Source organism: Nycticebus coucang, chromosome 5, assembly GCF_027406575.1.
Source record: "Nycticebus coucang isolate mNycCou1 chromosome 5, mNycCou1.pri, whole genome shotgun sequence".
NCBI lineage: Eukaryota > Metazoa > Chordata > Mammalia > Primates > Lorisidae > Nycticebus > Nycticebus coucang.
This window is the reverse complement of record NC_069784.1, coordinates 25,303,844-25,315,185: the sequence shown is the minus strand read 5'-3', so window position 1 is coordinate 25,315,185 and position 11,342 is coordinate 25,303,844. Positions and strand designations below refer to the sequence as shown.

The window sequence follows — 11,342 nt, the reverse complement described above, 5'->3', positions numbered from 1 at the left end:
GGGAGGGAATGCAGACCTACCTCTCCACGGAGGATGTTGACACCACACTGTAAAAATAAAGACCAGGTGGGATGACATATATGTTCCTGGGACCATCTTTGGAAAAGACAATCTGCCACAAAAATCATCAGTATCCACAAATCAACTCCATCTTTATGCTGTACCAACAGTTAGAACATGAAGTGTTCTTAGAATCAAGAACACTTAGAATCAACAAACATCAAACACCTAAGAATAAAGCTATTAAAAGATGTGTAAGACATCTATACAGAAAACTGTAAAACATTACGGGCAGAAATGAACGCAGTCTTAAATAAATGGAAGGACTTACCATTTTCAGAGATGGAGAGAATTCTGCATGTGCCAGATGCACATGGCGATTAGGTCAAGTTGTTAGTGTTCAAATATTTACATGTGGTGTTTTTTGAATTTTTTCTGTGGTATGTTCTATCTAAGGTATGTTAGTTTCCCTCTAAAAAAAGTGTGGATCTATTTTTTTCTTAGTTCTGTCAGTTGTTTTCTTTTTTGAGACAAAGTCTCACTTTGTCACCTTGAGATGCCGTAGTGTCACAGCTCACAGCAACCTCCATCTCTTGGGCTTAAGCAATTTTCTTGACTTGGCCTCCCCAGTAGCTGGGACTACAGGTACCCGCCACAACATCCGGCTATTTTTCTGTCAGTTTTAATGTGTTTTTAGTCTACATTATTAGGTACATACAAATGAATTGTTATGTATTAATTCAAAAAGCCGTATACTCAAAAAGTTAACTCATTTATCATTAAGAATTGTCTTTATTTCTAGAAATGTTCAAAGTCTACTTTGCTTGATTTAGAACATTTATATCTAGGCCAGGCATGGTGGTTCATGCCTGTAATTGCAGCGTTCTGGGAGGCCAAAGAGGGTAGATTACCTGAGCTCAGTTCCAGACCAGCCTAAGCAATAGTGAAACCCCATCTCTAAAAATTAAATAGCCAGGACATTGTGGCAGGCACCTGTAGTTCCAGCTACTTGGGAGGCTGAGGCAAGAGGATCACTTGAGCCCAAGAGTTGGAGGTTGTTGTAAGCTGTGATTCCACAGCACTCTACCCAGGGCTACAGAGTGAGACTTTGTCTCAAAAAAAGAAAAAAAAAGAGAGAGAGAGAAAAGAAAGGAAAAGGGAAGGGAAAGCAAAGGACAAGAAAAAAGAAAAGGAAAGAAGGAAGGATTAGAACATTTATATCTACTAAAAGATCCAAATCCAGAGTATGTAAAAAAAAAAAAAACAAAAAACTCTGAAATTTCAACAGGACATTTTTCAAAACGGAGCAGTTCAAAAAAGAGTATATCTAAATAGACAATAAACATTCAGTGAGCTCAACTTCCCTAGTCTTCAGGGAAGTGCAAAACGAAGCCATTACAATGTGCTGTTGATGGCTAAGACACATTAAGTAAAAACAAACAAAACCTGACAATACCAAGTATTGGCAAAAAGTAGAAAAAAATGGAGTTCTTCTACACTTATGCTGGGAATATAAAAATGGCACATCCTTGGCAGTGCTTAACAAAGCTGACTCATTCCATCCTAAAAATGCACACCTGTGTGCACCAAAAGACATAAATGAGAATATTGCTAAGAACTATTCCTAAAACAACAATGCCTATTAATGGTTAAATGAATAAAGTACGGCCTACTGATATATAAAGAGTGTCAAAAAAAAGGTATATGCATTTTAACAAAGGAAAAACTGAATTAAATTTGTGATATTCAAGTCATGTTTGACTTCTGCAATTATGAGGTGCTCAACTTGACATGTATTCATCTTTTATTAGTATATATTGAGTATTATTGAGTAGTATATATTGAGTAGTATATACTGAGTATTCCAATTTTAATATAGTTTTTTTTCTTTCTTAAAAGTGTGTGTATGGGGCAGCGCCTGTGGCTCAAGGAGTAGGGCGCCAGTCCCATATGCCGGAGGTGGCGGGTTCAAACCCAGCCCTGGCCAAAAAAAAAAAGTGTGTGTATGTTCCTCAACTTACAATGGGACTGTGTCCCAATAAGCCCAGCCTAAGTTGAAAATATATAAGTCAAAAAAATGCACTTAATACCCTGAAAAACCCACCGTAAAGCCAGAAACTCAACTTGAACCACTGTAAGTCAAGGATGGCCTATAGTTATACTACACAGCAATAAAGATCAAGGAACTATTGTCAAGCTTACAATGGATCAGGCTCACATATTGAAAGAGGCCATATTATCTAATATAAACTCTTAAAAACAGGCAGAACTAGCCTACATGATAGTGGTTGGGAGCTAGTCAGACATGGAGGAGGCTTTTGAGGCGTGACAACACTCCATTCATTTGGAGGCTGGTTATGAGCATGTATACTTTCTTATAAATTCACTGAGCTTAAATTGGTGAACTTTTTTGTACATATACATGTACTACAATAAAGTGCTTACAATTTTTTAAAATACTTAAAATTATCTAGGGAGGATGTGGTGTGAACACTGGTTGTAGGGACGGTCTAAAACTGATAAATTAAGAAACAGCTATGTAGGTATACTGGTTAAATATTAAGGTACAACTACTCTAGTTAGAAGACTTCGTAACAGTTGCCCTTAGATGTTTGGAAGGGACTGGTTTCCAGGTTTCTGGTATAGATATTTTTAAGTGACATGCATATGTTTATAGAAAAGATCACAACATTCCAATTTCTCACAAAGGAAATGTCTTACTAAATTATTTTTTAAAAAGTAAACAGCTTCCTATTGGTAATAACACTAATGTCCATACGATAGGAAAATAAAATTCACTCTGCCTCTAGGCACCAATTATGAGGATGAAAACCAGATTTAAGAGTTAAAAAATTGTATGAGAAAATTATAGATGCTGTAATATCACCAGTTTTAAGCCATCACCAGTTTAACAAGGTTAATTGTTAAACAAATACTAATCATTAAGACAGGAAGGGAGAGGCAAAACCTCACCATATTTTATTCATTTACTGCACAGCAAGCTACCAAGGTTGTCCCCAGGGAGAAACTTGGTATTAAAACACGGAGCGATACACCTGGGATGCAGTGTCGGTCATGAATGAAAGTTCTTACTCATTGGTTTATTCTTCAGATTAATTGCCATTTCTCAATGTAACTAGTGGAAGATGTTAACAGGAGTATGTAGAAAAACATGTTCTATGGTCAATCATGTTTGGAAATGCTGGATTTCTTTATTGCAGGCCTTCTTAGAACCATCATTATGCTAATGTAATTGTGAATCTCCAGAGGGATCTTCCTCTATGCCTCAACTGGTAAAGCAGTTCAATATTTGTTAAATCAAAAAGGAAGGGAGAAAAATTTTTTAAGCCCAAATTGGGTTTTTGATGGCAAGAACACATTACAAAGGCAATCAGGTATCAGGTAGGACAATACTTCTACTGGTAGGTTTAAGGTAACCCAGAAACCTGAAAATCTGAGACTTCCCCACAACTTAAAAATCTTTCCCCGGATTGATAATATCTTTTAGGGTCTCCCAGCTGTTTGGCAGCATTTGTCAGGTACACTGAAGATAACATTGAACTTTTCTAAAAGAGAAATGCTTTCAATTAAAAGCCGCATTTGACACTGGTACTAAAAGTGTTTTATGAATTTATTTTTGTTTTTCAAGTCAAGACTAAAAATTATGTATGTTTTCAAGTCAAGACTTAACTATATATGAACTTCTCAGTATTCTGATATCAGAATTAAAAAATAACAAGCAAAGGTTGTATATCTGACTTTTTTTAATCTGAACAGAAAATAAGTATACAAGTTTGCTAAAGAGAAGTGGTAAAAAATCGAATGTTATGTATTATAGAATCAGTATATCAAATTTACTTCAGTAGCCGATGATTTTTATAGTTAATTCTGCAAAAAAACAAAATGGGTTATGCAGAAATAAGAATATAAAATGCCCCTTTCTGAACCCCAGTTTAACAAAACAGAATTCATATCTAGCTTATTGATTATACTTGGTTTGGGTTCTCCTTGTGCAAAATAGTACACATGTAGTCATTAATGGTGGTTTGCTGAGCTACAATCATCTTCTCTTAGGAGAGTTCAACATCATAATCCAAATATTAAAAAGTTACTCAAGATTCACAGAGATAAACCAGTGCCTGGGAAAACATAATTCACCCACGGACATAATAATTCTATAACATATTTTTAGACATAAAGTCATGGTCAAAGACAGTGACAGCATTTCATACTCAGTGCTTTACTCCACGTAGTGCGTTCCTACGGCTCATCTGGAGTTTAACACCACATAACCACCACACTTCCAGTGAATGGGTTTCCAACACACACAAATCTGTCCATTCTTAAAAAAAATTTAAATCTTATAAGACATTGAGCTTGACTTGTACGGACTTTGTGTTTTAATATCCCAAACGCTGGGCAGATGAGGTGTGACACATAGTAACAACCCTCATAAGCAAGACTGTGCGTGCAGTGCACGTTTTTTACACCACCTCAAACAACTCAACACTGCAGACAGAGAGGCGCATATTTACCATTTAACTAAAGAAAATCCAAATGGCTTTCCTGGAGTCAAATGCACTCTGAGACGTATCTAAGGAATGAATATAATTGTGGCAGCTAAAGAAATCTGCCACTGTGCAATGATGTTACACAGTCTACTAACACATTATGATTTGTTTGTTTCCCACTACGATGGAGCACAAGAAAATGAAACCCAAAACTATCTTGTTAGAACAGGACAAGTGATGACCCCAGTTTTAAATAGGGTTCTTCATTGAAGGAAAAGGTAGAGCCATAAAAGTCAAATTAGCTGACTTCAAATGGTTTACATCCCAGGATGAATCAGGTTACACTGATTTAAGCCCAATTTAATTCAGGCAGGTTTTTAACCACAAGAATAAGGACATTCTTAGTACATATTAATAATTAAACCAACATATACACAATTAGCAATATCCTATATAATATTAAATGTTTTAACAACTTGTTCTTGATTATTCTATATGTAGTCAATTTGTTGCTTTGTTTTTTAAAAAAACAAGCTCAACTTTATTTTACAATGTACTTTGTATTTCTAAGTATATTCCATAATTATTTCATTGAAGTAGGTACAGTTCTCCGGATTTCTCTAAGAGCCAAACTCAACTGTATCTTCTGTTATCTGTTTGAATTCATAATTGCCTCTGCCATCCATATGCAGGTAGTACTACAGGAAAGAAGGGGGAAAAATCAGTAACTATAATGGACATATGAGCTCCTTACGAAACTAAAACATAGATTTCCTCATTATGTTAAGAGAATCAAATGTATAAACACGCCACAAATCAGAATGCTTCTGCAACTCCACCACCAAGAATCTGAGATACAAACGGTGCTAAATGCAAGACTGTTCAAACAGGGCAGTCTTTACTGCTTTCTTCCGCCTCATTTCCTGGTAAGCTAGGACTAAGGCTTATTTTTTTAAGTTAGCAGAGAGAAAAAAAGTTACACAGAAAGCCTCTATAACCTATCCTCTGAAGACACTTAGGGCAGCAGTTACGAAACCTTCTGTTTTTACTTATAGAAAGATTTTTTTATTTTTCCATTTTCTATATTGCTGTTTCTTAGCAATATAGGCAATTCTGGCCCATACTGTTCCTTCACATGATCACTGGCAGGATGATTGTTTTCCTACATGTCTATCTATACCTCAGAAAGGAGAGGAAGGGTGAAACCCAAGTCCTCTCAAAGTCCTATGCGTGTAGTGTTTATGCACTTCTAGGAAAACATAAAGGCTTGTTTATATTTTAAGCTGCTGCTTCAATTTCTAGTTATTCAATTTCCCGTTTAAGTCATGAAAATGGATAAATTATATATGTGCTATAAAATAATAAAAGCTGTTTTTAAAAATCACACATCTATACAGAATTATATTAGATTTTATTAAGTACACTAAGGCTACCTCTTTGGTCCTTAGGGCAATCTAAGAGATGGGTGGGCAAGGGTCAACAACTTTATTATACAAAGGAAGCAACTGAGACTACGAATAATGATGCCTGAATCCAGGTTTTTTTATTTTAAATCCCATGCTCTTCATTTTGTCACCTGTAGACTATCAGGTGATAATCTAAACCCCAAGGTTCTCAAGAGTAAAAGTTGGGATCTGCATCTGTCATGATGCTTACCCCAGTACCTATTCGTTAAGCAACAAAGGTGCTTAATCAGTATGTATTTGGGGGCAAGATACCCTTACCATTGCTCCAATTTCTCTTAAAGCCCTTATTTTACCTAAAGTTTTTGTATCATTTAGGAAGAAAAAGAAGCAAAGAAGAAAGGAAAGAGGGAAGGGAAAAGAAAGAAAATAAAGGAACTAAAACTAGGTTTGCTTTCAGGTTTTGAGTACTTGACACTAAGAGCTGAAAGGAGGTGCCATGGTGAGAGGTGCCAGGGCGCTGCTGGGACGGCAGAGTAGGTAACACACCTGCACCAGCCTGCACCTCCCCAGGAGCTCTGTGAGTCACAGTGCCTCCCTAAGAAGTCCTGTTTAAAACTTACAGTGCAGGACAAACACAGCTGACATTACTCCATCTCCCTTTGCAGTCCTAGACTCTACTAAAAATGCCCCTAAATTTTTTCCCATCTAATTCTTCTTAAGACTTTCCCCTCTCTGCCAATACTGGATAAGAGAAAGTTTACTTATCTATTTGTGTTATAAGAATATGCAAATTTCAGTCAGTTACTATACAACAGTCATGAAACTGAAGAACCATTAATTGGTTTTCTAATATCTCTCATACATTGTTTATAGACAGTGTAGTTTTCAATACGAACTATGGTATTTTAAAAAATTCTATTTTATCACTGTAAAACCAATGAAATCATTTTTTTCCCTTAAGGTGTATGTTTATAAGGGAATACATACCATGAAATCTAAAATCATATTCACCTGAATTCATAAATTTAAATATAATAAACTTACACTGTATCATTCAAAGAAGAAATACAAACCTCATGGTGTTTCCAAAGAGATTTTCTATGTGACACAGTGAAGAGGGTGATGCCGACCTAACACAGAGAAAATGATCAGATTGTATCACTAACAGGGAGTCACAAATTAAACTAGCCTGCATATTTTAAGCTGTCAAGATGCCTGTCTTCAGGGGCTATCATTAAAAATCAATGTCAGGCGGTACCGGTGGCTCAGTGGGTAGGGTGCCAGCCACATACACCGAGGCTGGTGGGTTCAAACCTGGCCCAGGCCACCTAAAACAATGACAACTGTAAAAAAAAAAAAAAAAAAAAATAGCTGGGTGAGGTGGCAGGTACCTGTAGTCCCAGCTACTTGGGAGGCTGAGGCAAAAGAATCACTTAAGCCCAGGAGTTTGAGGTTGCTGTGAGCTGTGACACCATAGCACTCTATCCAGGGCGACAGCTTGAGACTCTGTCTCAAAAAAATAAAAATGAAAATGAAAGTAAAAATCAATGTCAAAGAGAAAAACTTACAACTGATGCCAAATGCTTATACTAAAGAAATACGTAGGACATCAACCACATGATAAAATGAACAGATAGTGTCATTAAGCATGATTTTGTTTAGAGCAAAAAAATATCTCCTAGCATGTTCCCTATTTTATTGTGAAAAACATATGAAAAGAACATGAAGATGATAAAAAATAGCAAAGGTTAAAATCAAGAAAAATTAACAGTACAGCACTGTCAATAGTCAACTTGCTTTTCAAATACAGGGTCATAATCCCCTACTGGAAATTCTTGTTTCAGAATGTGTCTAGGAATTCAGATTTGGAAATGTATTACTTAACATCCTCATGGTTCTGAGGCAGAATTCTGTAATCAAACACATGAAAGTTTCTGTAGCCATACATAATGGATACCAACATTGAGACAAGGCATTTATATTCTTTTGTTAGTTCAGGCCAGGTTTTGTTACCCAGTGAGCTTGCTACAAAATTATTAAAATATTTTGGTCTTCAGAGTCTTCTGTTCTCACCAAGGATATGTCTGAAGGCTGACACATACATGCTTAGGGTATCCAAGAAATTTCCTTCACAATTTCTTAATTATTTTCATTTTGATGATAATTTTTAAAAACTGGCATCTAGATCATTTTTACCATGACATTTAAGTGCCCACACTTGTGTTTACACTTCTGCTTGCACAAAAGTGATAAAGCTTAATGTGTCTTGAGTTTGCATTCTTCATGAAAAGGTTCTTAAATTCATTAGGAATAAAATAAGTATAGTGTCAATATTAATGAAACATACCTTTCAACTCTACAACGCTTTTCTGATTTTTAAAAGTTCATTTCAAATATCATTTGTCTGTTCATGATTCTACAACAATCAGATTAGATGGTAGGCATTCTTTATATTAGAATTACTGAAGTTCAAATTCAAAAACAGAATGCAAAATAGAAGATGAGCAGCTCAGATTCCATCTTTTCATAATAAAATTCCAATCCATTTAGTTTCAGTACAATAGTATCACAGGTCTCTTTACTGCTGCAAATTTGAAATTGTGTTTAAATTTCTCCTGTATTTAATTTGTAAAATTGTTAGTTTTGTAGCTTTAAAAGAGCTCTAAGCTTAAGGAGTTCATAACTCATTTTAGGTTTACACATGTTTAAAATTTATCATAGTAATTTAAATTATCACTGGGGCTCTATTTGAACTTTTGAAGTTTCTTTTTTAATGAACTTTTTTTTTTTTTTTTTGCAGTTTTTGGCTGGGGCTAGGTTTGAACCCCCCACCTCCGGCATATGGGGCTGGCGCCCTACTCCTTTGAGGCACAGGTGCCGCCCAATGAACTTTTTTTTAAATGAATCTGTGTTTTATAGAATTTACATAACCTTAAGAAGGGACTTATATCCCATAGGTGGAACCTAAGAGGAAATCTCATGGTCAAAATACCAGTGAAGAGCCGCTAAATCACTGATCATATACAGACTGTATGGTTTTATATATATGAGAATACCACAAACAGAGATCTCTAATACCTGTAAATCTGAAAACCAACATGGACAAATGAATAAAAAATTATGTATTACCAAAACTGCTGTAAAAATAGGAAATAAATAAACCATTAAGGAGATAAAATCAGTAAACTCTTCCTACAAAAATGAATGTAGCAAATTTATTCTATCATTATTATTCTTTTATCATTATAACAGGGCTCCTCAAACTTTAATGTACATTCAAATCATCTGGGAATTCTGTTACAATGCAGATTCTGATTTAGTAAAGCTGGAAATTCTGCATTTCTCACCAACTCCCAGGTGACTAACACTGCTGATCCATGACGTACTTTGAATCGTAGGAATTCACACTATAATAACATAGAACCTCCCCAGCTGACCACCTCCCTACAGTGACCACCTCCTTAAATGGACTCAATTTTTGTAGACTGGACATGTACCACGTACCACTCAGTGGAACTTCCTTCTGTCGCCCACCCCGTCATGTTGACCAGTTTGTTACCATCCCTTGGGTGGTAAGGTTCTACAGTACAGACCTATATTTATTTTAAACTCCAAAAGAACAGGTATAAAACCTTAAAATACTTCTATACTCATTTTTTACACACAAACTATAAAACAGGATATATTATTCATTTTCTCAAAATCTAACAAGTATATAGATAGTGGTAACAATTTCTCAAAGAAAAGAAAAATATCTGAGACTTTCAATTAATTAAAGAATGGAATGAACAGAGACAGCCTCAGACATGGCTTTTAAAAGTAGCTTTGGTAAAATATTGCTCAGGTCAAAGAATAAATAAATTAAAAATTACCCAATAATTACTATTGAGTTCTCTTGATAAAAAGCAAATGATGTTGAGGAAATAGAAGAGATTAAGAACAGACAAGTTTATTAATTCAGAGTGTAATTAATGAGGTAAAAAGCCATTTTTTTTTTTTTGAGACAGAGCCTCAAGCTGTCACCCTGGGTAGAGTGCCATGGCATCACAGCTCACAACAACCTCCAACTCCTGGGCTTAAGTGATTCTCTTGCCTCTGTCTCCCAAGTAGCTGAGACTACAGGCGCCCACCACAATCCCCGGCTATTTTTTGGTTATAGTTGTCATTTTTGTTTGGCAGGCCCAGGCTGGATTCGAACCCGCCAGGTCTGGTGTATGTGGCTGGTGCCTTAGCCTCTTGAACTACAGGTGCCGAGCCAAAGGGCCATATATTAAAATAATAGTTTCATACTGAATAATTCTTTTTCTTATAGTCCTACTTAACAATTACCAGTTTAAAAATCTTTATTAAAGAAAAAATCTTTTGATAGAAATTCTGTTACTTAATAACCTGCGATCTTGTCTTTGGACAGCTATTTGACTGGATACAGGGTGGGCAGGGAGTGCAGCGCCCATGCTGAGGCCCTGCCACTCACCTTCCGACAGTGACTGTAAATGTAGCCTTCCACATCCACGCTAACGGCACTTGTGCATTCATCCAAAATGGCAAACTGGGGTTTGTGATAAAATAATCTTGCCATCTGAAATATAAAAAGAATTATTCTGTATAAAACACATGAAATGCAGACCTAAAATTAATAAGCCTTTAAATATGTATTTGCAGTCTTACCAAGCAAAAAGTATAAGAATTATTCTAAATAAAAAAAACCCTACTTCCCAGAAACAGAAACAATATAAACAAACAAAATTGCTTTTATTGTCATCTTGAACAGAGGGGAAATATGTACTGTTCAGAGTAAAACAAAAACATTAAGACTGATAAGAGATGGGAATTTCAAAGTACTATTAAAGAAAATTCACTAAACAAACAAGATTAGAGGGTAAACATTTTAACCCAATTTTTGAATTCAGGCTATAAATGGCTTAGGTGCCAAAAGGCCTTCATTTTAAACATTTTGTTGCTTCAGTAATGGTACCAATTAATATTCCCACCAATAATTTCTTATTTTACTTGTTTTATACCCTTGTTTTCAGTTCTGGGCGTGTTCATTTATAGTTAAAGCCTTTGCTAATTTTATAAATAAAATTAACATCGATTACTATAGCTTACATTTCTATAATGAACATTTTCCCATTATTTATTTTCCATGGATTGTTTATTCTGATCCTGTGTCTAACAAATATTGATTTGCCATCTGCCCCCAACGAGGATCTGCACCTTGTAAGACCAAGGAGACTACTTTTCTCTCCTTATCTTCTCTGCAACAGTCTACTCAGATGATTATTTCCTACTCCCCCCACCCCTTTTTTTGAGACAGTCTCACTCTGTCACCCTGGGTAGAATGCCATGGTATAGCTCACAGCTCTAACTCTTAGGCGTCAGTGATCCTCTTGCCTCAGCCTCCTGAGTAGCTGGGACTATACCA

General features: G+C 35.7%; 1 protein-coding gene across 2 annotated transcripts in view; it reads right to left on the bottom strand.

Moving 5' to 3' along the window:
- Window positions 1–3,190: 3,190 nt before the first annotated feature.
- The window catches only part of ABCD3 (ATP binding cassette subfamily D member 3), a 93,466-nt gene continuing 85,314 nt past the window's right edge, over window positions 3,191–11,342 (bottom strand). The window contains exons 21-24 of one of the 2 annotated variants that reach the window (XM_053591102.1): window positions 10,392–10,496; window positions 9,477–9,481; window positions 6,987–7,047; window positions 3,191–5,209 (exon numbers count right to left, since the gene is read on the bottom strand). In XM_053591102.1, coding sequence (XP_053447077.1) covers window positions 5,132–5,209; window positions 6,987–7,047; window positions 9,477–9,481; window positions 10,392–10,496 — 249 coding nt within the window. In that variant the 3' untranslated portion in view covers window positions 3,191–5,131. The remainder of the gene's footprint in view (window positions 5,210–6,986; window positions 7,048–9,476; window positions 9,482–10,391; window positions 10,497–11,342) is intronic. The other variant, XM_053591101.1, reaches the window with a different exon arrangement.